The sequence below is a fragment of the Phlebotomus papatasi genome, chromosome 2 (genome assembly GCF_024763615.1).
Source record: "Phlebotomus papatasi isolate M1 chromosome 2, Ppap_2.1, whole genome shotgun sequence".
NCBI lineage: Eukaryota > Metazoa > Arthropoda > Insecta > Diptera > Psychodidae > Phlebotomus > Phlebotomus papatasi.
The window spans coordinates 80,136,101-80,161,937 of record NC_077223.1 but is presented as its reverse complement, the minus strand read 5'-3'; the positions used below and the strand labels follow the sequence as shown (position 1 = coordinate 80,161,937).

At 32.3% G+C, this 25,837-nt stretch overlaps 2 protein-coding genes across 2 annotated transcripts in view; both read left to right on the top strand.

Moving 5' to 3' along the window:
- LOC129804607 (sodium channel protein 60E) overlaps positions 1-25,837 on the top strand; it is a 198,820-nt gene that overhangs the window by 72,781 nt on the left and 100,202 nt on the right. The gene's annotated exons all lie outside the window — the stretch shown is intronic.
- LOC129804594 (uncharacterized) lies at positions 17,960-22,961 on the top strand. The gene is made up of 6 exons (XM_055852078.1): positions 17,960-18,107; positions 21,021-21,163; positions 21,243-21,368; positions 21,431-22,402; positions 22,482-22,584; positions 22,650-22,961. Exons 1-6 carry the CDS (start codon positions 18,032-18,034, stop codon positions 22,916-22,918), a joined length of 1,689 nt encoding a protein of 562 aa, XP_055708053.1. The 5' UTR covers positions 17,960-18,031; the 3' UTR covers positions 22,919-22,961.

The window sequence follows — 25,837 nt, the reverse complement described above, 5'->3', positions numbered from 1 at the left end:
AATGCAAATATCATCCTGAATTTTTAATGAATATGAGCATAAAATGTTTAGAGATCTGCTTGTTTTTTCAATAGATATTGCAATAATTTCCTCTATTTTACTCTTTATAATACAACATGTTGATGCTTTTATTTGGAAAGCTCATAAAACTACTTGAATAGGGGCTATTCCATCCTTTTGGGGAAGAGGGTTGTTGATAACTCATTGCTGACAGAGAACAAAATTTTCGCGATTTTAGGGTATTTGCAATCCGGAATTTTTTTTAATTTATATGCGGCGGCTCATCAGGAAATTGAGGAAATGGAGAATTTATCTCAAGTGCATCGCACTCATAAATAACTTTTCTAATAAGAGGGTTTATTTCGGAGCTCTAGAACTCTATTGATAATAGAGGGAGGTGGGGTTACTTTGAGCTGTGTGGCTATATTGATATACGATTTTTTCGCATATTTATAAGGAAAGCTAGACCTTACAATCAGCTCAGTTTCCTTTACAAATATGCGAAAAAACTTATATCAATGTAACCCCACTGCTCAAAGTAGCACCAGCTCCCCCTAATAAGACAGCGTTTAAATATTTTAAAAACTTACTTTTACTTCTTATGCAATTAATATAGAAAACTGAAAAGGCTATTAATTGGGTTCATTTCCAAATTTTCCCTGTTGATTAATATGAAAATTCTTAGTAGGGGAAGGCTTTCAAGTCCGCACACGTTTTGGCTTCAAATATTCCATATTATTTTCCATGGCATATTTTAATAGATAAGTCATCCATTTCCTGAAAAAAATCAGATCATATCCATTAAAAGAATACGGGGAAAATATGAAATGTTCGAAGCCAGATTATGTGCGAAACCTGAAAGCCTTCTCCTACCATAAATATACAGAAAATGGAGAGGGAAAATTAATTTGTGAAGCCATCGATATACATACCCACCTTATGTTGCTAATAACTGATACATAAACAATCAGCATAAATTGCAATATAACTGATCTATGGCAATCAATGGGAAATTGTCACCTTATTTTATATGCAAACATGCAAAACTAAATCGTCAATTTATAAATGAACGGATCGTATTACAAATAAATTATGTTCCGAATTATTTTCTAAACATCATCTGTTTTATAATAAATTTAAGAGTGTAAAAATTTGACCTAAAATAAATAATTCCTTCAATATAAATTCTTAAAACTTAAATTTTCCACTTGAATATTGATAATTTTCTCTAGCAATAAAAAGTTAAGATAAATTTACGTATAGGTTATTTTAATAATATTCATATGTAAATCCTGAAAATCTAAAGACATTAGGGGAGACTGGGGCAAAAAGTCACAAATCGAAAAATTCAAAATTCAATATCTTTCAGGGTAAAAAAGATAGCGGCTCAATTTTTTTTCTAAAGATAGCCTCCATAGACCTTCTTCAATGTCGTAAGTTTCTTAGAATTCGAACAAGGAATTTAGTAAATAAAAAAATATCGAAATTTTTAGTACTATTTTTGAAATATTTTCCTTGCAGGAGATAACAATTATTACCTACTTATTTTCCAAAATTGATGCACTAGTGAATATTTTCTAAATAATTTGGATTCTTTGAATACGAATCACCTATCTATTTTAGAATTTCACAAAAATTCTTTTCTCCAGAAATCATTTTATTAAAAATGGCCACTTGGGGTAAAAAGTAACAAAAGGTATAGAGCAAAAAGTAACAAAAAAAGCGAAGCAATTTCTGATGTCTCACGGCGAAAAGAAACGTCATTATCATGTATCGCCGCTTGTTGTTTGCATTGGTCAAACGATTTGCAGTCTTTTGTGTGTTTTTTTTCTAAAATAGCTTGAAAAGCGCTTTTCTCGTTTTCTCACTTTTCTCACAGAGAAAATGCTATTTTACAAAGCTGTAGAAGAATAACTTTCCTATGAAAATATGTCCTCTAGGATTTTTTTCAAATTTGCGGAAGCCTGTAATAAAGCGAATCAAAATATGATAATATCCTATGCCTGGTACTATTTGCCCCAGCATTTTTGAGAATGGTCACAAAATTACCTTTTACAAATCGGCTCGATAAACGTATTTCCTTGCAAAATAGAGGAATATTACTTTCACAAAGTTGTAGAGCGGTAAATTTCCTATAAAACTGCGGTACTTATAAATTTTTGAAGCGCTCGAGTAGCTTGTAAAAAATAAAATATCCGTTTTGTGACTTTTTGCCCTAGTCTCCCCTACTAAAATTTTTCAAGCAAATAAGGCTCCTTTTAGCTAGAGCTACTTATATAGTTTTAGCCAACATGTTTTCTTAAATTCATTAATTAATCTTTGTCTATTACTATTTAGGTTAGGTCTATTTAAACCATTTTTTCAAAGCCAGATCCGACTTTATTAAACATCAGTTAATACGTTTCCTAGTACGTTTTATTGGGACAGAGGGAGTAATAAAAAAATGTACTTTTGAATGCATATTAGCAACAATTAATGTAACTCCTGTAAATCATTTTAAAACCCTAGTGTTTTTTGTGATAATTCCCTCAAAGAAAACTTATATAAGGTTAAAGAGTTGTAATTCATTAACTAGGAAATAGATAAAACACTTCGCTTTCGCTCTATTTTCTAAGTTTATTGCTAAATTTTAAAGTTAAATAGATATTCCACAGATTCGTGGATCACAACGGCTTTTTTTTTATTTTAACATATTTTATTATTCAAATTCAATCATTTTAGGTACTTTTGTTTTATGTTTTACGATTATTTTTCTGAAATACAAATTAAATTTCCTGGATAAATTTTCTATACGTTGCAGGAGCAATCAGTTTACAAAAATTGAAAAATTCATGTAGTTGGAGAGACAATTTTTTATTAAGTTGATTTAAATGTAAAGCACTTTTTGGTCCCATTTGAAAGGGGCGACTAGGGAGAATACACAGAGATTATCCTCATGAAAATGCTAAACGAGAATGTTCATTGTATCGCCCATCATTTTGTAAAATTGTAGTTCGCCCTATCCCCCATTCAATTCTGTGGCAGGAAATGAAGGCTTTAAGGGGGATGTGGATATAGGGAGGAATTTAAATTCCCAACCTGTGTATGTACCACCATTCAACTGACAGTGATTTGACCCAGATTAGCCAACCCTCATCCGTCAGATATCATTTTTGGTGGTGGGTAGCCGTATGTTTAACATAATAGCATTATGGAATTCAATAGACCATCGCTTAGGGCGCACTTATGTTTTAAAAAACATATCAATAGAGTTAGCTCTGACGCATGTTTTTGCTGTAGAATTATAAATTCTAATTAAATCTGACAAGATTATGTAATGGAAATTCGGATTAAAAGCTTACTTTTCTGACTAATGCTTTGATTAATGGTTTTAGACAGAGTTTTTGGATTTCCTTTCAATGGAAAAATATCATATGCATTAAATTTGGTTTGAGAGACACAAAAATAAAAAGATATATCTAAATCTAAAAAGTTTAGTTCCAATGGATATGTAAAAAAAATATGCTGACATATAGCCGTCAACCCCTCTTAACGAAAATAACGAGTTCTTTGACAGGATACCTGTGTCATAGAAAATATACAAAACAAGTTTACATTGTTACATGGATGTCAAACCATCATCAATTCTCGAAAGTTTTGACAAATTGTGACATTATATGAACTTTAAATTAACTTTTGAACTTTCGTACCTGTTGGCAAAAGTTTATTTAGCATCTAAAACGTTTTGTCATCATCAAAAAGAAATAAAGCGGTATTTCTATAAGGCATCAATAATTATTCAGAATTTTTTTCGCACTCGACTAACGACAAGCATATTAAGTTTATTCATAAAAAGAACATCAAAAAAGATTTTGAAATTTTACACAATTTCAAAAATTGAGAAAAATTAATTTTTCGCAATTGATTTGGAGATAATCATTTTCTGGGTCTAGGCGGCAATGATCTTTTCTTTAATGCCAAAAAGTCTCAGGCGCCAATTAGGGTATAGTGAGGTAATTTGGAACCATTTATAATTTGGGACATTTGAGACTTTCTCACTGTTTCATATAAGCAAAGAGAAAACAAAGACGGCGAAATAGAAGAAAAATACGAGTACGAAGAGCAGAAACAGCTTATCTTCCTTTTGAATCTCTAAAACAGTGAGAAAATCTCAAATGTCCCAAATTGTAAATGGTTCCAAATTACCTCACTTTACCCTGATCCAGTCATTTACGCCCCGAAACACTATGTTACTATTGGTTAGGGTGCTGATCGTGCCCTCCTTTACCTATGGGTGTGAATTATTCTTTCGAACACACGATAAGGATCAAAATCATCTGAAACTAGCATTTACAGTAGACTCTCGCTAATTCGGCTCTTTTAAGATTGGGCTACTTTTTAATTCGGGCGGCAGTTGAATTTGAAAAAAAAAACTTTGTTGACATTTTTCAAGTTCGATTATGATTATCAAATGAAGCAATCAAATTTTGCATTATTAAAAGGTTTTCATCACATTTATAATAGCAATGAGCTTATAAACTCAATATGACTATGCAGATGAAGAAAAAATCGTTGCACTTCAAACAATTTGACGCCCGAATTTTTCTCTAATTCGGTTCCAATTTCCCGAATTTGAGAGAGTCTACTGTATCTCATATTTGTAGTAGGGTAAAGTGATACAGGTTGGACATAGTGTTTCAAGTTGGACAATTCACCGGTACAAGTTGGACATGGCTTTTTTCTTGATAAATACAGTACAAAATTTGTTTTTAAGCACAAGGAATCAAATTATAAAACTAAAGCATTAAAAATATACAAATAAAAATGAAGTACTAAATTTATCAAGAAAAAAAAGCCCTGTCCAACTTGTACCATTGTTCAACTTGTACTATTGTCCAACTTATATCACTTTACCCTATGTCTTCGAATTTCGTAAATGTGATCGTCTTTCTGCATTTATCGACTCCATTCTCGATCTTCCACTACCTGATTATCTCGATACCGTCGATACCCCTATTATAGATTTCATGTCCAATATTCTTTCGTCTGGTAGATCGCGCTATCTTGCAGAGCTTGTGGTTGCTGGAGCTTTCTCCTGGTCTTGTGTCTCCATGTGCCACATTGTTATACTCTGAAACACTTTGAACAAGGATAACCACATGAGGCTACTTTTGTATAAGGGACAGTTTGTCCTATTTTAATTAAATAAACTGAATTGAATTGAATTGAAAAAGAATTGAAAAAGAATTGAGCATTTGAATTCATCTCTTGTATCTCAAAACAAAAAAATCTATTCTATAAAACATACCCAGCGAGCACCAAATGCTAACGTATCTCAGTTCAACTGAAAGCATATGTATTTTCAGCTGAAATTTGCTAACCTTGAAACAACACTTATGAGGGAATATCATTTCTATACCCAATCCGCAAAAAATTACTCTGACTCAAAAATGACTGGTATTTGGTATACAAGAAATAGTCAAAAAGATCACTCCTAATTGGAAAATTAGTCGTCTTCGCGTCGTATTTTGGTCACAGCATTACCCAAGATTGAATTAGTAATATAATAGTTATTTTACGGTTCTAAAGTTTACTCTGCCATGCAGTAACCAAAGTGACTCCAAACGATGGTCTTATTCCGTACAAAAAAATCACGCGCCAAAAACAATGTTTTGGCGTCCTTCTCTACCGCATAGGTACGAAATCGACGTACGCACTTTGAATGAAGACGTCAAGTGCACTTCACAACTTTGTATTGCACTACCACCGTAGACACTATTTTCTCAACAATTCTTCATATTTTCTGCTACGTTTTATGTAAATTTCTCCAATTTATCCCTAATTTACTACTCATATTTGCGAAGATTTTTGCCATTCGACTATTGCTGAATGAGCCATCCGACATGTCGAAAATTTTCCAACTGGATAGCAACAACACAAAAACATCTTTTAAAATTTTCACTAAATAGGTCTTTTCAACACAAAATCCTAAACAACAAAATTTCATTTTACAAAAAAAATGTTTGTGTGTTTATCATGCAAAAAATTGCCCAATTTTCACTTAATTCTTGTCGGCACTGTACTTTTTCGAATCACAACACACATCTCTACTGGGGGAGCTTTTCCTCCCAATGCACACTATAATATTCGTGAGAAAACACGCGAAAATATCAACTACTTTGCGAATTAACAGCACTGAATAGTTCTATTTGCCATTTGACAAGTGAAATTTCCCCTCAGATATACCCAGTGAGGAGAACATTTTTTATAGGGACACTGAAAGTTACTGGAAATTGGCGTCATATTTTAGTCGTGAGCGAGTAATCTCAGAGTTATTATGACTATAAATGACTTCCGTAATTACCGTCATATTATTCTCTACTTTCCGTCATTCGACTCTCTGACGACCGTCATAGAACCCGATTTTGGAATCCAGAATACCTACATCCAACGGTAATCTTACTCCAAATTGCTATTTGGGATATATTTGGTTAGCACTTTTTGTTCGAGATCTGCCAACCGGTTAGCCTATTTTCTTTGATCGATTTTTGTTTAGGCGAATTGAAAATAAATTAAGTATTCAAAAACTGACGCATTCAAAAAGAGACCACTTTCCCCTATAAATATTTTAATTTAAAGTTCTTATGAATTGAGATATTGAGTTACAGAAGGCTAAAGATGAGACAATTTCATGCAGCTAATATTTTTTAGACTATGTCAAGCGTGTATGAACTATATTCAAGTTAAAAAAAAGTTCTTATATTATTGTATGAAAAAATGAAACCAAATGAGTTGCCCTTTTCAGGAAAATCTTTCTTCGTGCCATATTCAGTACACCCCACTATTAAGAAGAATTTGCTGGTGGGTAAAATTTGAAAAAAGAAAAATATTGATTTACAGCTTGGCGGTTCATAGTGCCATTTATCACTCTTTTATTTCGCCATATTTCGTGGTACTATGTAATGTTCCATGGGTACAATCTGTGTTATTTAGAGTATTTAAAAATCATGGCCTCATTCTTAACCCCAGTGCAGACTTCGTCACGGTGGGGTGCAAAGAAATTAATTAACAGAGACGATAGTCATATTATTGGGGAAGGAAAAGCTTCCGGGGTGGGCTTTTGACTTCCCCTATCCTTCTTCTGTTGCTTTTTTCCTTGCCCGCAAAAGCACCACCACTAAATATTTCCCATCGTGACGAGATATAATTTCCTCATGATGTTGTTCTTTCTGTTCCATTGAGTCCTTCACCTGCACGAAGGGCATTACATGGCAATAACAGTAAATGTAATGAAGCAAATGACGACAGTCAATTACAGTCTTCTAAAATACCACTCCAAACTCTCTTAAAATCTTATTTTTCCCACTTTCATGTGCTAATCGAGAAAGAATTTCTTTTCCAAAGAGTTTCTCAGGTTGTTGGAATGCTCAAAGTCGTGCATTCTTATATGCTATAAAAAATTATTACACACTAATTGTTTCAATTTTCAGTGCAGAAAATTGTTTTGAGATATGAAGTTTTAGGAAATGAGAATTGTAGTCATTCATTAGTTTCAGTTTTCACAAAAAATTTTCCATTTTGTTATTAATGCTTAACTATAAACCCAATTTGGATCGATTTTTTTAGTGATACTATTACTGGATTGAAGTGATTTTACCACCAAATGTAGAGGAAACTATGGGGCAGTACTAAACATGGGGTTCAAACACTGAGATTTTTTTTAGTTAGTTAATAAGGCTTCAGAGGATGAGACTTATATGAAGTCATAGATGCAATAGAGATCCTTTTGTCCTCTGAAAAAGGGTCGATATAACAAATATTGTGGACATAAAAATAAATGTTTACAACTACCCCATGTATAGTACTGCCCCAGTTTCCCTTACTAGAATAGATTTAAATGACTATATCTTTAATAATGTGTTAAAAATGTTTGTAAAATGATTTATAAAATGAAGTGTCTCGAAATAATTGATATCAGTATACTTGGTGCTTAGATACGACTATCCCGTTTTTTACAAAAAGATATGGAAAATATACAAAATTTGAAAATGTCTCTCCGCAAAATGGCCCTATTCTCCCCTAGAAAAACAATCCAGAAATTCTTTCGCTCTAGCATGAGAAATTAAATTAAGAACGTTTATCTTTTCCGCTTTAAAAATGTCTCATCTAACAATGTTCTAATTATGTCTAAATAATAATGTTTTATCAAATGACCAGTGAATACTCAACAATATTTTACGAGAAATTTTCTTCAGTCCTCTCTCTCCTACGCTATATTTTTTGCAATGATATCTTTTACGCCATAATTTTATATTAATTCCATCCGCTTAACGAGCATTTTCTTTTGTCGATTCAGCACAAGAAATGTCTAATTTGTTCAATTATATTTTAATTAAAAATTCCTTCTGATGCTATTATTAATGGTACTGTGTCATTTTGCAAGTTCAATTAAATCTTGTTGGACATAATGTTCCAATATCCTTTATAGCGTGACGTCGCGATGATAAATTCCATTGAATGCTTGTGATTTATGAAGGCCAACAAATAAATATTCGGTCAATTTGTTGAAAAAGGTATAAATTTTACACGTATCTGAAGTTTTTTCATCAGTTCGTCACCTGGGACAATAAATTCGAAATAGTTTTCCGCTGAATTTTCGTGCACTCCTCATGAAATTTATTTGCCTTTAGAGACAATATACGGTGAATAAACGAGAGAAAATTTTTCAACAACATTGAATGGCCTTAACACAATGTGTCTCGAATTTTTATGTATAAAGGTGATACTGTTTTATTTTACTGTCTAAGAAAGAAAATATTTCTAGGTCGTTGAAAAAGTAGAAATACAAAATGTAAAAATTGATTTCTAAAGATAAATTGGAAAGTCAGAATGTTTAAAGGTAAAATGTTTTATTTTATACACAATAGTTACCAGTTATCTCAGTAGAAAACCACAACTATTACATATCAAAATAAAATATTCATATTACAAGGCAATCATTTGACAATGTCATATCCCATGATGGAAGAATCCATTTTAAATCCCCAGGAAGCATCTCCCGGGGATGTGAATGTTTCTTCCACGCTCCCGATGTTTTCTGTAAAAACAGTGTATCTCGTTATGTTTCGTCGTGTGTGAAAATACCTTATTCCAGACAATCAGTTCCGTGCACCGGGCGGGACTTGAGCTCACAGCACTAAGACAGTTCTCAGTCTAGAGATTTAGCCCAGTTCATGAATGTCTCAAAATCCTAAAGAAGAACAAATTTTCTTACTTTATCAAAATCTAATAAGTTATTTGTCCTTAAAAATCAAATCCTAATTTAAATTCATCCTAATTAACTGCTTAATTGATTAAGAACATTAAAAATTAGGTCAGTTAAGCCATATGGCTAAGCCTTAGATCTGAAGGCCGTATAAGAGTCGAGTAAGAGATCTCACCACCCCTGATGCTTTTACTGATTGCAGTACGAGATCCCAAAAAACCAAATTAATTCTGAGATTTATTTGTATTTGAATTAATTAAATATGCATTAGGTGATAAATACTTTAAAATAAATGTTTATTATCTATCTTGAATTCGTATACAAAATTTATTATCCTTTTGTTAGTTATTATCCACTTGTATGGAAAATTTATCATTATCATTGTTTATTTACCAAACTTATTATCTAAAACGAGTGATTGTATCATTTAAATTAATACAGTGTAGTTTATAATTAATTTTTCTATCTTCAAAATGATAAAATAAATCACTCAATGAATATTTTAATACGTTTTATTAGTGGTAATAACTATTTATTGATTCATGCTTAGGGTAAAATAAAATAAAATATTGCAGTGTGATACACATAAATTGTGATGATGTGTGAATTAAATGTAGATATAGGGGAGACCGGGGTAGAATTAGCCACATATAGTATTAGATAGTGTTATCTTATAGTTTGCCTTCGAAGGGATATTGAGCAAACCACTGTTTATTCTAAATATATACTTCCCTTACTATTCATTGAAATATTTCGTCAGTTGAATCAGCAATTCTCTTAACTTCCTCATTACCTCATCAGCAGCTGATGTTATAGTGTGTGTATTTTTATTTTGTTAGAAGAAGTGCTGATGGGGCGATGAGAAAGTTACGACAATTGCTGATCCAACTGATGATTTATCAGCCTTATACAAAATAGGGGAAAGTGCCCATGCTTGATACCATTGGAAGCTTCGTAATGACTAAATTTTTCCTATGTTTCTCAATAAACGTGACTCCGCAATATATTTTAAAAACTGGCAACTCTCCCATAGTTTTTAAAATATGGTTGCGATGACACATATATATTGTAAAACATAGAAAATTTAGTCATTACGATGCTTCCAATGGTATCAAGCATGGGCACTTTCCCCTACAAACATTTTTAGTGCAAATTATACGCAATCAAAAATTTCATTTGGTGGCTAACCCTACCGCGATCTCCCCTATACATAGTTTCTTATCACTTTGTTTATATCACATTATATAATCACTAAATTTAGTTCATGAAATTTCAAATGGATAATAGGGGACACTGGGGGATCACCAAACATGGGATAGTACCGAACACTGTGATTTTTTTTATTTAGACGTTGGATTTCAGAGGATGACCTGTACGAATTCGTAGATGCTATACAGATGCTTGTCCACTGAAGAAATGTTCGTCATAGTCCATGTAGTCTAGAAATAAAAATCCCCAATTTCCCCTAAATTTTTATCTTTTTTCTTTCTTTATTGAAATATTAAATTCAGTTCATTTTCCATCGAGGTACTCCTATTTCTCCTATAGGGCAAGTGTGCTACATTTCGGCATAGTTGCATATAAGCACCGAAGTCCTAAGTTTGAAATGCAATAATTTTAATTCATATTGATATTTTTTGTTACTTCCTTTCCGGGAGGGTTGTGTGGAACCTTGAAAACTATTTTATCATCTTTTTTTTCTTTAAATCACTTCCTAAAATATTGAAAAATTAATAAAAATATGGACATTGCTTTGGGTAGTATACCGGCCACTTTGAGTGAAATTCCGGCCACCTTTTTTCTGACCACCTTTTGTAACGCCACGGATAGAAAATTTCAAAACGTCAAACGGAACGAGTTTAATATTTATTTTAATACGTTTATATGACCCACAAGCCCTGGGATCTTCCATGTAATTTTTTCCTGAAGACCTGAAGAGTAGCATCTCAAATTTACGCGCAGATTCCCGTAGCAATTTGCCGTTCCTAAACTCTTCCAAGGCCTTTTCCACATCATCTTTTTCATAGAAGCTATGGTTTTTTCTATGGACATTGGAGAAGTAAGAAATTGAAAAAAAAACATAAAATGAATAAGAAATTTAGAAAAGCAATGGATGTTGCCGGAATAGGCAACACTACCTCACCGGAGAGACGCTCATAAAGTATATACTTTTTTACGCGAAATACAGGATCCAGCTGGGAAATTTTACCCGAAATTTAAAGATTGATTCAGTATTAACATAAACAGAAACAATCTTTAATGAAAACCAATCAATTTTCATGAAAAACACCGAAGGAAAACCTTCTGCACTTCACCATAAATCACAACACTGCTAGAGACACAATCGATCTTTCACATTTTTTGTACGACTCTTTCCACACTGAGTTTTTACAACGCAATTTAAATTCAAATTATACCTAAAATTTAAAGGTCTTTGTGTTAATACATCCTAAAATGAATAAATATTTAAAACCAAAATGAATTCATTAACTATTCGAAGATTACGTACATAATTTTAATTAATTTATTTGCATGGCCGAAATTACACTCAAAGTGGCCGAAGTTTGGCACACTTCCCCTACTCCCTTTTTCTCTTAGTTTTAAATGGAACTGAGCATTACCGTGATACAATTTAGCTTCATAAAACAATTGTGTAGGTAAATTACATTACGATTAGGCTCAGTGTTTTTTTACATATGAGAAAAATTACTTATTTCAAAAGTGCCCCAATTTAAAGGTGCCCTACTCTCCCCTACAATTAAAAGAAGTCTGTTTTCTTTTTCCACATTAAAAAATATATTTCGCGTTGAAATGATCTCTACGAAACACTTGAACTCATATAGATAATCCTTTTCCTTTGAACTGAACTGAATTAACATTTTATTAATCTAGACAAATGTGGCACTTTATTAAAAGTCAAAAGTTCGAGTATACCGCAAAAACCGGGACGCTTTGCCACACATTTTGTATATGGAATATATGTTTTCGTTTAAGTTTTAAATTTTAGGAGTTAATAAAATTGCGATTTTGGAACACCATCTTACAGGTTGAAAAGTTATGTGAAATTTTTATTTGTACCCTAATGGTGATACGGTTTATTGTATCATTACAAGTATATCTTTAGTTTCTACGATCCAAAGTTTATTGCAATCTTTTACTTAAATATACACATTCAGCAAATATTTTCACAAGAGAGGATTCTGGAGAGTGTACACTTGTACATGCCCTCTGGCACGACCTCTTATATCTTTAGTGAATTACAATATTTTTTTATTTGGAAAAATAAACAATTTTCATGATGTAATATCTAATGAATGCTGAGCCTAGTGTTAGGAATTTATTTGGCTATGAATAGGAGAAACCGGGGTAAAATTAGCCAAAAAATTAAATTTTTCTTTACCTATAATTCGTGAAAAACATGCTTGAATCTGATTAATAAATATTTCAATGAATAGTACGAGAGTTTATTACTCTAAATAAATAGTAGTTTTTTTTTTAGTATTCTTTCTAAGGAAAACTATAACGCCCCACTCTCTAATTCTACTCCTGACTAATTCTACCCAGGTCTCCCTCAAGCTTAATTGTTTCTAGACCTTTTTTGTATATGTTTACAGTACAACACATTGCATTTTGTAAAGATTTCACATGAAAAAGTATTTTTTTCCTGATTCCTTCAAGTGTGAAAAAAAGTTCTCACACTTGCTTATATCCCATTTTTTTTTGCTTAAAAAAAAAGAAATGCATTTGAACCAGGATTCGAAAGATAAGCCATAGCGATTTAGAAGACAACTGCAAATGGAGACATGAGAAAATTGAATTTACAGAAAATCTCAACATTTATGATGCTAACTCGATGAGAGGGAGAGATTTTGCACTTTTATTTTCATTTTCTCTTGTGTTTTTTTTTTCTTTCTCTTGTGAAATTCAATTTGCTTTTCGAATAAAGTTTTCATTTTTTATTTATCTAAAAGTTTGCCTTCGATCAAGGTTTTACGCAATATACGCGATAAAGAGAGACTGTAAATTTAGTTTCAAATGAAAGAATCATACTTTATTAATTTAATACTGAGTCAGTGGAATATGACTTGTCTTGCTATAAATTGGGAAAGAATAAATAACCCTCATAGAGTATTTGTCCTGTTTGCCCTCTGTATCATGAACAAAAATCAAGAAATGGAGAACGCAGAAAATTATAGCCTAAAGTTGAAATGTCCCAATGATATTATTCTTCAAGTCATGAGAGTGAGTTTAAATTACAAGGCAGTCAAGAATTGGAAGGTTACCTCACACTTGACCTACATTTTGGGTAACCCCTAATGACAAAGTCACTAAAATAATTGCCCGTTAGCCCCACAAAATCACTATTTTGCCCAAAATTCCACCATCAGCGGCTTCCTCTCATTATCATCAAATTCAACAGGGTGTCCTCTTTATATAAATATGCCCCTAAAGACATAAGGATGGATGGTCCTCTGAGAAATCTCTTCTACCCTCATCCTTCAGGGAAGATTTCTTTGATTGTTTTTTTTTTCCTCCCTTTTGTGTTTACATGATTCTCTTTAGAAACATTTTATACCATTGCGTACATTCTTCAGGACTGAGGAAGAAAGCAGTTTAACACAATTTATTTTGATTTAAATTAAACATTTCGTTTTACAAAGCGCTTAAGGGTTTCAAAGTCTCACATAGACAAATCTTTGAACATTTTTTTAAACACAATTAGAGGAAAGTGGATTAATTTTAAATTAGGACACCTTTAAAATGGAATTTTTTCTATTTTTTAAAGGAATAGGACTCTAACAGGATATGATTGAGCTCCACAAACCAATTTTGAAGCTAAATTACATTATGATAAATTCAAATTCCATTTAAAAGTAAGAGGTAGGTACCCTTCTTCTGCCTAACCAGTACACCATTGACTGTCCTAAAACCACTTTATAAAATTTCAGATTATTAATATTTCCAATCGTTTTAAGCACAAATATTAAAAAGATACGTGGAAAATATCCTAATTGATTTAGAATTTTTTAATTTGAAAGCCCTTAGATCTTCCGAAAAAATCTGATTATTTCAATTCAGTACACGGGAGGGTGGGACACCTTTGAATTGGGGCGCATTTAAAATAGGGCTTTTTGCTTTTTCTCCTAAATTAAAAAAAAAAAAGATTAACACCAGTTACCATATTGTGGGTGACTTTCCTACCCTGCTATTCGTAAGCTTGTTTTTTTTTAATTCTAGCACTTAGGAAAGGCCTTCACCGGTCTGATCTACAATATGTGATCAACAAGTTTATAAAATAAAAGTTTTTGTGCGCTGATCATGAATATAATAACTCACAAAATAGTCTCAATAATTTCTAAATAAAAAAAAGTCCATAATAAACCATAAAATAAGTAAAATAATAATTTTAAAATTAAGGCGCGAATAGACTCACACTGATATTCGAAAATATTTGGCCTATAAAATTTGACAGTAAATGATTATATCAGGAAATATTATCTAATGGATCTTTAATCAATGATGCTAAGCTCTCGGTTTAGGTATAACAGTTTGATATAATTCTTTAATCTTGAATTTTATGGGCTATATATTCTCGAGAATTGGCTGGGATCTGTTTGGGCTCGGGATTTAGGTTGATCCTCGAGAATGTCGAGAATATTGAGCTTGTAAAATTTGACAGCAAAGATTTATCCCAAATTGTGATACACTGAGGGCTTAGGATCATCGATTAAAAGTCCTTTACATAAATTTTCTTTACCTAATACTTTGTTGCCAAATATTACATGCTAAAATATTCTCGATTATCAGTCTGAGTCTGTTTGAAATTTGGGTCCTTAAACTACGGCAAAAACAAATGGTCAGTAAAAAGTCAAACATGGTCAGCAAAAAATTAAATTTGATCAGCAAATAATTCGAAATAATCAGTAAAATTTTCAATTTTGTTAGGAAAAAGTAAAATTTTGTCAGTAAAAAGTTAAATTTGGTCAGTAGAAACTTCGAATTGATCAGTAGATATATTCGAATTGTTCAAATAATTAAAAATGGTCAGTAAAAAAATTAAAAATGAGCAGTAAAAATATTCGAGTTGATCAGCAATCAACTGATCATGTTTTACTGATCACTTTTTACTTTTTACTGATCATGTTTCATTTTTTGCTGATCACTTTTTCATTTTTTACTGACCGCTTTTAATAAAGTAATGCTCTTTTTTAATTTTTTTACTAATCTTTTTAAACTTTTTACTGTCCTGTTTTTTTTTTTATTTTTACTGATCATTTCGAATTCTTTGCAGACCAAATTTCACTTTTTACTGCTCGTTTATTTAATGCCTTATAAACTACTAATCTCTTTCTAAGGTTCAGTAACGTTTCCACAATAGGGGAGAGCGGGGCAGAATTAGCCAGAAAATGAAATTTTTTGTTGCGTATAATTTGTAATAAACTGTTTGCATCGTGATGACAAATACTTCAATGAAAAGAAAGGGAAGTGTTAATTTAGAATAAATATTGATTTCTGTAGTATACCTTGTAAGACAAGTTATAAAATCTCACTGTTTAATACTATGCATGGCTAATTCTGTTCCAGTCTCCCATATAGTAGAGTCTTTTAAATTCGAACGCTTGGGGGATATTTTTGACATTTTTTACCTCACAGTTTGAACGATGTTTTCAAAACTAGAGGGAAGTGGGACAGCTTTGCGATTGGGTATTTTCCAGGGGCATGACGTTTCCTCTGTTTCCCATATAAGACGCTCAGAGCAAAAGTGGAAAGTTTAAGATAATAATAATATGGTGGCACAACGTTCCATAGAGGAACTCTATTGAGAAACCCTCGTCAATTGTCCGAGAAATGCTTCGCGAAACCCGAGTTTTGGAGATATCTCGTGAAATGTGTACGAAAACAGCAAAAAATTTACACTAAAACCGGTCATATTTTTCAGAGCTAATGTCACCCTCTAGCTTTTTCTCCTATTTTCAGCTTTAAATTGAGCTTTATCATGATGTATTTTAACTTCACAAATAGCTTATGGAGCTAAATAATATCCAGGACTATTTTTATTTAAAATTCGGAGAAAAAAGCCCAGTTTCAAAGATGCTGGAATTTATGTGAGATTAAATTGTACTTTCAATCAAATACCTGTACTTTTTCACAAATCTACGAGATGACGTAGGGGAAAGCGTGCTACCTTCGAACGATCCTAGCCTTGAACAACTTTATCTTTTTCAAGATGTTTCATATAGGGGATAGTGCCCATGCTTTGCACGATCCCAAGCTTCATAATGACTAAATTTTTCCTTTGTTTCTGAATAAATATGACTCCGCAATATATTTTAAAACAGGACATTTCCCCTTAGTTTAAAAAAAATGGATGCGATGGGTCACATTTAGTGAAAAACACAGGGAAAATTTAGTCATTATGAAGCTTGGGACCGTACAAAGTTTAGGCATTTTCCCCTGTTAATAGCTAGTCCTAGAGTCGAAGAAACACCTCTTTGACAGAGAACCCTTATGGACATTTTTGCCAAAATGTTGAAATTTATTTAATACATCCACTAAAATCTAAGTAATGCCCTATACACACTTACGACTTAAGCCGAGAGACGACTTTGTGGAAGATGATGAAAATGCATTTTAACCACTATTTCTAATATAATTACGCTAAGCCGTCTCTCGACTAATCCTCATGTCTGTCAAGGCCCTAGTATAACGTTTTTTCATTATTCTGCGTTTCTCGATAAGGACAAGTGTTCGAATTTCGTATTCCAAATGGTACAGACTAGGGTGTCAATAAGTCCTGACACGAGTTCTTAAAGTGTTAATAAGTGTTTCTTTCACCCTATGCCTGTAATTTCCTAAAAAGACGCATGGGCCAAATCTATTAAGAACATAGAAAAAAATTGATTCGTCCGAAATTTGAGTCATCCGAAGGTAGCGCACTTTCCCCTTAAGTCAAGGGTAATCATTTTTCAAACTTATTAAAATTTCTCAATTATGGCGTCTACATACTAAAAACAATTTTCGTCAAACATTTACTTTAAAAAAAAGTAGCATTTCTTCGTTTTCTTTTTTTTTAAAAAAAAAAGCATTTTTCAAATTGGTCCAAGTGTGTAGAGAGACTGTCAGCTTTTAATCAAATTCTTAACGTAAACCAATATTGATTTATATAATATTAAAATTCCGATACATAATTTAATTTATATGAAAATTCTATCGAGTTATGTATGGCTGAAATTCACTTGCAATGCCAAAATTTGCATGTTTTATATTCTTCGTTCTCATAAATTGAGTACCAAATGCTCACAAATGCTTGCCTGGTTAAATATTTCAGCTGGGAAGTCAGACACAAACCGCTCCAAATTTACTGCGAATAAATGCTTGAAAAGGGTGAGTCAAAAGCAGAAACAAATATGTGAATACTCCACAGTTATCTGAGTATTTCACGCAGAAAATATGAAAAGAGAGAGAGAAAGACAGAGAGGAATTTGTGTTGTGCATTAATACACGTATGGCATAGTTGAACATTCTCCACAAAATTGTATTACGAAGCAACATAATTATTTATACGCCAGGAGATGTGAATGTGTGTTAACGTCATATTTGTGTGCCTCAAACAAAACACTCTGTGCGTCTGCGCAGATATATCACGTGACCGGCATTGTGAAAGGGATAGGTAGATAATTTTTATAAAAACATCACTAGTGCGTCTTTTCTTTTACCAATAATCCCGTCAGTAGTCGTCGCATCTTTAAGCTGTGAAGATCTTTACTTTGTGAAAACAAACACAAAATGGAAGGTGAAAAAGTAAAAATTGCAAAAGTTCTCAAAGAAATTGGTTTCTCTCAGCTTTTGGATTACTTCATTGGTAATTTGAAATGCATTTTATGACTATTTCAAATGATTATTGTGAATTGGTAGAGGAGGGTGATGCAGTTTCACGTAACTATTGCTTACCCAAAATACACGCGTTTTTGTTTTGGTAAACGTCAAAATCCATGTAGGGAAAGGCTTTCAGCTTCGCACATACTCTGGCTTCGAACATTTCATATTTTTTCCATATTCCTTAAACCTTATAAGGCTGAGTCGAAAACCGGTGTTGAAATATTTTTTTGACTACATAAAGTTATTTTATCCTCAAAATAGTACGAAAAATTAGTTTTTATCTTTGGGACACCGGTGTCCCATTCGTTCTTAGAAGTTTAATGAATCTGTCCTATTTTTTCAAGAAATTTGTGACTTAAGACTATTTATTAAAATATATATTGCCAATAGATCAGATTTATTAAAGAAATATGGGAAAAATATATATTGTTCGCAGACAGAATGTCTGCGCAGCCTGAAAGCCTTCCTCTGTTTCACGATTATGTTAGATGAAGAAGACAAAAGCTTTAAATTAAACGGTAAAATTTTCTAATTTGTATTTTATGGCGTCTATCTTGAAGTCTCTGCCTACAAGGGGAAATTTAAAAAAGCATTCAAAAAATATGCCCCTAGTCTGTAGATGCCTTTAGAGCCTATACAAGACTGTTACGTCAAAAAACAGTTTTGACATCAAAATGTCAAATTGTGACATAAAGTGGTTCTCACTAAATTTTGTGTTTTTCCTCTTGCGTGTTGCGAATATATTTATGTTAACTCGCTTACTATAAATATTGTATTAGCATTATATCTTTCAATTTATATTTTTTTAATCGTTTTCTTTAACAGTCTGACAATGTATTGACAAATTTTCATGTCAAGATTTGGAAACAGGACAATATTAAAAGGCAATGTATTGAATCATCATTGCAAAGACCTCTATGAATCTCTTAGTGATTGATATGAATCGTTTTTTAACAGTTTTCAAAAATCTACACAATAAAAATGTTTAAATTTGTCATATAACTTTGTCATACTGCTACAGAATTACTCACTCAGCTGCAAACCCGTCTGACTAGATCGCCCTTAATCAAAGTTTACCTGGAGATTTATCTTTCAAGCCTTATCTTTAAGCGTTAAAATTTTGAAATAAATTTTAGAAAATATAGTTAAAATCTTGTACCTTTATAATGCTTAAGGAATTTTTGTGGACAAATTCATGCAAAGTTTCTCAATAATTGCAGTGATATTCTCGTAATTTATTAATATGAATTATGCGACACTACATTTTGAATGGAGTATAGTGAAGTGATAACACTAAACAAATTACATATACTCAAAATATTCATGTTCTCATTTTATGTGAATATTTTTCGAGAGTTTATTGTTTTATGCGATATTTTATGCTTTTGTAAAGTTTGAAATCTTGGTATCTGGACCAAATTAGCTACAATTTATGTTGGTCGTTCGTACACAAATGACATTTGCTATTGAAAAATATGGTGTTGCTTCTTGGTGCCATTGTATCACATAACTTAATTAATTTCTTTCTTATCTTCCACTGGAGTTTGCATTTTGTTTTCTTCCTTTTATTACTTAATTTTTTATGTTTCGTTTTATCGTTTTTAAAATATTCTAAAGTAAAAGAAGTATATGAGACAACTTCATTCATTTGATTAGGACCTAGCAGTCAGATCTTATACAGTTAATGCCCTTATTAATCCCTATAGCTGTGTATTATTTAAGGGCTTTGCGCTAAGACCCCTTATGACCTAGACACACTTACGACTTAAGTCGAGAGACGGCTCAGTGGAAAAAGATAGAAATGTGGTTTAACCATTATTTCGAATATAATTACGCTGAGTCTTCTCTCGGCTAATCCTCAAGTCTGTCAACCCAAGCAGCAATTTTTTCTTAAACAAGTCTTGTAGAATTCCCTAAGAAAGGCACTATAGAACCAAAAATCTATTTATTTACTTATAACGCTCTTGGTTCCATCACTGAGAGTACTATGAGTAAAGTGGCGCACTCTTAAGGATCTTAAGAGCTGCTATGGGAATTTCAACAGAAAATTTTCACTTTAAGTCTTTTAAAAGTGCACTAAAAGACTTGTCTAATACTTGGTTCTATAAGGCAGCTATTTTGTTTCTTGGGAAGGCCCTTACCCTGTGTCAGACGAGAAGTTTTCTTTTGATACACACACAATAACCGAGCTTTATTATAACCCAAGAATAGATTTTAATTGAATAGAGATCTGGAAAATTAAAAAATCTTAAGAAAAGTTACAATAGTATATCCTTGTCTTATTCTTACATGATCTGAGAAAAAAGCTTTTCCGCCGTTTCGCTGGATTTTTCACCAACGCTAAGACGGCGGTAGACGTTTAAAATTCAAACTGCAAAATTTCTCATCAAAATGAAATTGTACTATGAAAGCATTGTTAACGAATAAATCTATATAAAGGAAGAGCTCCCCGGAACGGAATGTTAAGAGACTTGCTCGATATTTTGTTGATAATGTGAGCCTCAAAATACTATTTGGTATATTTGTGTATGCTAATCGGTATATTAGTGATCCATTTAACTATATCTGTGCATTTGAGTTTTAAATTTTTATAATCATTAATAAAAAATATATGTAATTGAAACTATATACTCTGTACCTCGGAACTGCATTCTTGTAAGAACTAAACTGTAAAACTTAGTTAATAATTTTTAAAAAGTCATTTGAATTGGTGCAACAATATGGTAATGACCTGACGATCCGAGGAACACTGCCGATCGCTGGTGCTCTTCCCTTATCTATATATAATTAGCTCGCCCTCCTCTATGTAATTTAAAAAACTAAAGGATAGTTTTAAAATCACTCTTTATAATTAACGTATTATTTAAATAACAATCCTTTCCTTGTGTTTTTTTAGAAGAAGAATTCACTTTCGAAAGTTTCCGCTTGCTAAATACTGAAGCTATTCGAGAATTTTTGCCAAAAGCTGGCCCTAGGCTGCTATTTTGGAATAAATATACTAAATACTTTCAGGATCTGCAAAACAATCAAAATCAAAAGGTTAGTTAGAGTAAAATATAAACGATCATTTTTTTATTTTGAAAGTGATTGAAATATTTGAAATTTGTGTCTTTTATAGAAAAAACAAAAAGTAGTATATGAGAGTGATAACGACGATCCAGTTTATGATCCATTAGTAGATACCAACGAGGTACTTGAGATAGGTTCAACCGTTTCAGAAGAATTTGTGAAAAAAGAAACTGAGGTATTACTCAATTACCTTTTAATTATACTCCAGCTTAAATTTTTTTTCTTGGCTTTTCTTAGATTCAAGATGTTTTCTATGAAACTTCAATTCAAAAGGGTGATCTGTCATTCATATTTCAAAATGAAACTCTTGATCTCTCGACACTTTCAAAAAGTAGTACCCCCAGTCAGAAAGATCATTCATCTGTAACTCCATCTGATCAAGAGTCCAGCGTATCGCGATATTTAAGTACAGCACAAGGATCTATTCTGTGTAATAAGTATAAGAGGTGCAACACTTTCGAGGACAAGGATAGGAATCTGCTAGCACGAATTATTATTTACAAAGAATACGAAGCATCAACTGAACCTGATCAAAAATTTCGTATCAGTGCAAGTCGTTTTCATAAACTCTCAGAAGAAATATCCAAAAAATTTCCCACGGAAAGTCCTGAAATTTATTTTACGCCTTACAATTCTGTCACAAGATCTTTGTGTACAGGAAAACTATGGAACTGCTTCAATTCATTCAAGAGACAACTTAAATTATCGCAGGTAACAGTACCTGAAGAAGATTATTCGGAAGATAATGAAAATCCTGAAGATGTTCAGGAATCGCTATCAGTATTGGCTAATTCAGATGCTCCTTGGACAAAAGTAGTCAATAGTTGGCGTATAACATATAAACATCGTCAAGATATACTGTATGCGTCCGGTACTACTGTGCAGCAGTACTACGAGAAATTTCCAGTTTTAAAATCAGAAAATGGCCACCAATTGCTTTTGAACGACTTTGATATCAAATACAAAGATTATTCAGAGAAGTTCACACGAAAGTGGAGAGCATTTAATAAGGAAATTATCAAGTTTGCTAGGAGCAAGTTAGGTTCAAATGAATGCGGTCGAGTGAATGCTAACACACCAAATGAACTACGAGGTTTCCTGTATCTACCGTACTTGCTACCAAATGCGTATATGCCAAAAAATAATACACTTAAGAGGATTAGACTTTCACGTGCTGAAATCGAAAAGACTCTTATAACCTTTATCCAAGTAAGTAATACAATTAAGATACGTATATAGAATTGTTCTCTATTCCTAATCTGAGTTGCATTGTTGTCTTCATTATTAGGAAGGAAATGACATAATGGAAGTTTTAAGGCAGGATAATGAAAAATTGGATGAAATGGGTATCCCTATTCATCCTAGAATTATTTTCGTTGGAAGGTCCTACCGTACGTAAATGACTTACTTTAAAAAGAATAATTTTTACATACTAGGTTACCCTTATTTTTTTTAGTAAAGCTGTCTGAGATCTACATCGAAGTTAATTTGACTCTATACAAAATAAAGGATGCACTGACTGCCATTGATACTTATTTCAAAGTAGTCATGGCTCTCAATACGACTTATGCAGGAGGAGCTAAGCCCATTTGGACTTTCATTCAACACTACATCTACGAATTGAAAACTGAACGTGATACGTCATACACGTCGGTAAACGTACTTTTGACTGAACTTCAATCGGAAAAATCCGTAGAAGGAAATGAGTCAAATTCTGATTCTTAATGTAAAATTTTTCCAAAAAGCTAATAAAGTAAATGTTAAAAGACTTTACAGATGTCATATTTAAAGAAATACAGTAGACTCTCGCTTATCTCGTAGAACAGCTGAGGACTCAATGAGCCGACAATGTAAGAAAATAACAGCAGAAGTTTTACCGCCTCTAAGGTCTTAGTGCCACCTAGTAAATATACCTACACTGAGAAAAAAGAGGGTGCGATTAACTTTTTTCCTCATAACTTTAACACTTTTTAGGTGTAAAAATATATCAACATTTTTTAATGTTAATTTTACACATTTTTAAGGGTATAATTAACATGAAAAAGGATAACTTTAACCCCTAATACATCTAAAAAGGGTAATATTTACACCGATTTTGGATAAATACTGCAGGGTAAAATTAACATTTCCGGAATGTTATTTTAACTTTTATTTTTTATTCGGATTTCTCTCAGTGTAAGTAATGTAAGTAAGGATAATTACGAAATAATCGATACTTGAGGTCAACTGTTTCGCTAAGGAACTGCAAATGTTGGCCCCCATTGAAAAATTATTGATAAAAAGAAATAGATTTGCGTTTCATCAAAGACGAAGCTAGGTCTTCATATTTTTCTGTTCATTCACGACTTCGTCTAGATGAGCAACGGTTTATAGGGCGGATTATGGAAAGGGAGACAGTTAAAACAAAGTTCAATTTCAAATGCATTTTTAAGCCGAATAAATATATCAGAGGTGTGAAAGAACCGTTTGAAACCGAACAAACGTCAAAATAAACTTGTACGTCAATGGTCAAAATGTTACCTGAACAAACTTGTTTTGACTTATTTTGATTCGGTTTCAAACGGTTCTTGCATACCTCTGATATATATATATATATATATATATATATATATATATATATATATATATTTTTTTTTTTTTTTTTTTTCATTTCTAATTCATTTTCATTTTCATTTCCATTCTAATTCAATTTTCATTTCTATTCTAACATAATCTTAACAGTTTTTAATAGATATTTTAACTAATTAATTGTTGGACGTATTGATATTAATGACAAAATATTATACGAAATATGTAGAAAATCAAATGTTGAGGGTTTTCTGCGTATACTTGCACATTGGATGGTTATGCTAATTCCTCCTTTATGTCCGGGTAACAGTTAAGGAACGCTAATAACCAAGAACTTCCTGGACGTCCAACCAAAAAGAGGTTCTGTAAATTTCAGAAGCCTCGCACTGTCGAGCAGTTATAGCTTTAAAGCATATGCAACTTCTTAGCAGATTTGGATACCTCATCCGGCCAGGTCCTTTTCCACTTGCTTTGGGAGTTCTGTAGAGGCTCCTCTTTCTCTTTCTTCAGGTGTTTTTGTGATATATTTACTATCCATTCTGTCAGAAAAAGTGGTCTTCGGAATCTAGAAATCCTTGCAGCCTTTTCCAGGAGATTTTCTCCTTATCAGCTGCTAACTGCTGTTGCAACTATTTCTCCGGGTAATTAAGGATCTTTGTCGTCCTTGTGAACATGATTTCATTGCACAAAACCACCAAATTCATTCACAAAATCAACTTGTCCAAGATTTCATAAAATTCGTTTTGAATGCAATACGAAATTAAATCACTTTTCTATCCTTTTTAAATTTTATATTTCACAAATATTTTTATTCACCTTCTAAATGGATGTATGTCCTTCGATTTTCACTACGGACTTAATAATATTTCACAAATTATGCTGAAAAATCAAACAAAACACTTTGATATTTTCCTAGCAACTTCCATAAGAAACAGAGAAAATGACAACTACCGTGTCAAGGTTATGAATATCACGCATGCAATACATTTTTTAAATTCTTCATGCAAGTCACTCTTTGATTGTTTAATAACGACTTTTGCATTTTTAACTTCTCAAATGATCACAAAAAATTAGGTTTATAATCTTTTTATCGAAAATTGAAATATTTAATTGATTTACTATCATGTTTTTAAGGAGGTGTCTCACATTCCACACTGCCTTGTCCAACTTTTCAAATTGTCTCGCTTTAGGCAAATGACCCTACTGGTAAGGTAACACAGAGACAAATGTCGCATGCCTCACAAATACAATTGGTCTTATAATCATTTTTTCTGATAGCACCATGTGCACCTCAGTTTTCTTCGAAACATGTTTGATGGTAATGGGTAGGTGCAATGTTGTTTGTCTCTGGGGAATTTAAGACGTACAGTTGCACATTGCTGCGAATCCGGGCGTTCTTCCGGAGTTGATGCGTTCTCGATGAAGACTTCAAAGTCCACTTCATCCACGTCATGTTCCAAATATATTATATCGCTTTCGTTCAGGACAAGATTGTCGGCATCATCGCTATCTTCCGGGCATAATATGTGGATCATTTCGGGTTCATTGATCATGTTTTTTTTTTCATTTTTGAAGTCATCTGATAAAGAGTAAAAAGTTATGAATTTGCAACATATACGCAGAAGTATCTTATAAATTATCAAAATATTACCTGCTTCAGTCAGTATTGCACTAGGAAATCTCAGCTAGTTGATATATCACACAATATTACACGAATAATTAACTATTTTGCGCACACATAAACAAAAACATGAAACAGTATAACCTCACATCTTCGAAAATCCACTAGAGACAGATTCGGTGTTTTTTGCCTTTATGGACGATTGGGTCATATATGACCCATGAAAATTATGAAGCTTTCCTGAAAATACCAATAAACTATAATTTTTACTTTGTTGAGAAATATTATGTATAGTTATTATAGTTTCTAGTCATAAGAGGTTTTTGCATAAAAAAATTAGAAATATTAAAAACATTAAAATTCAAGCACCAACTTGAAAATTTTAAAATTCGTTATTTTTGAGCTCAAATATTTTTTATATAGCAAATAGCTGGAGATTTGCAAAAAATATCCTA

Bases quoted from the DNA above. Each gene is read 5' to 3' on its own strand.
- LOC129804594 (XM_055852078.1), top strand. From the start codon at position 18,032: ATGGAAGGTGAAAAAGTAAAAATTGCAAAAGTTCTCAAAGAAATTGGT. The intron at 21,164-21,242 runs GTTAGTTAGAGT...TGTCTTTTATAG, and splicing joins AAAACAATCAAAATCAAAAG to AAAAAACAAAAAGTAGTATA. The intron at 21,369-21,430 runs GTATTACTCAAT...GGCTTTTCTTAG, and splicing joins TTGTGAAAAAAGAAACTGAG to ATTCAAGATGTTTTCTATGA.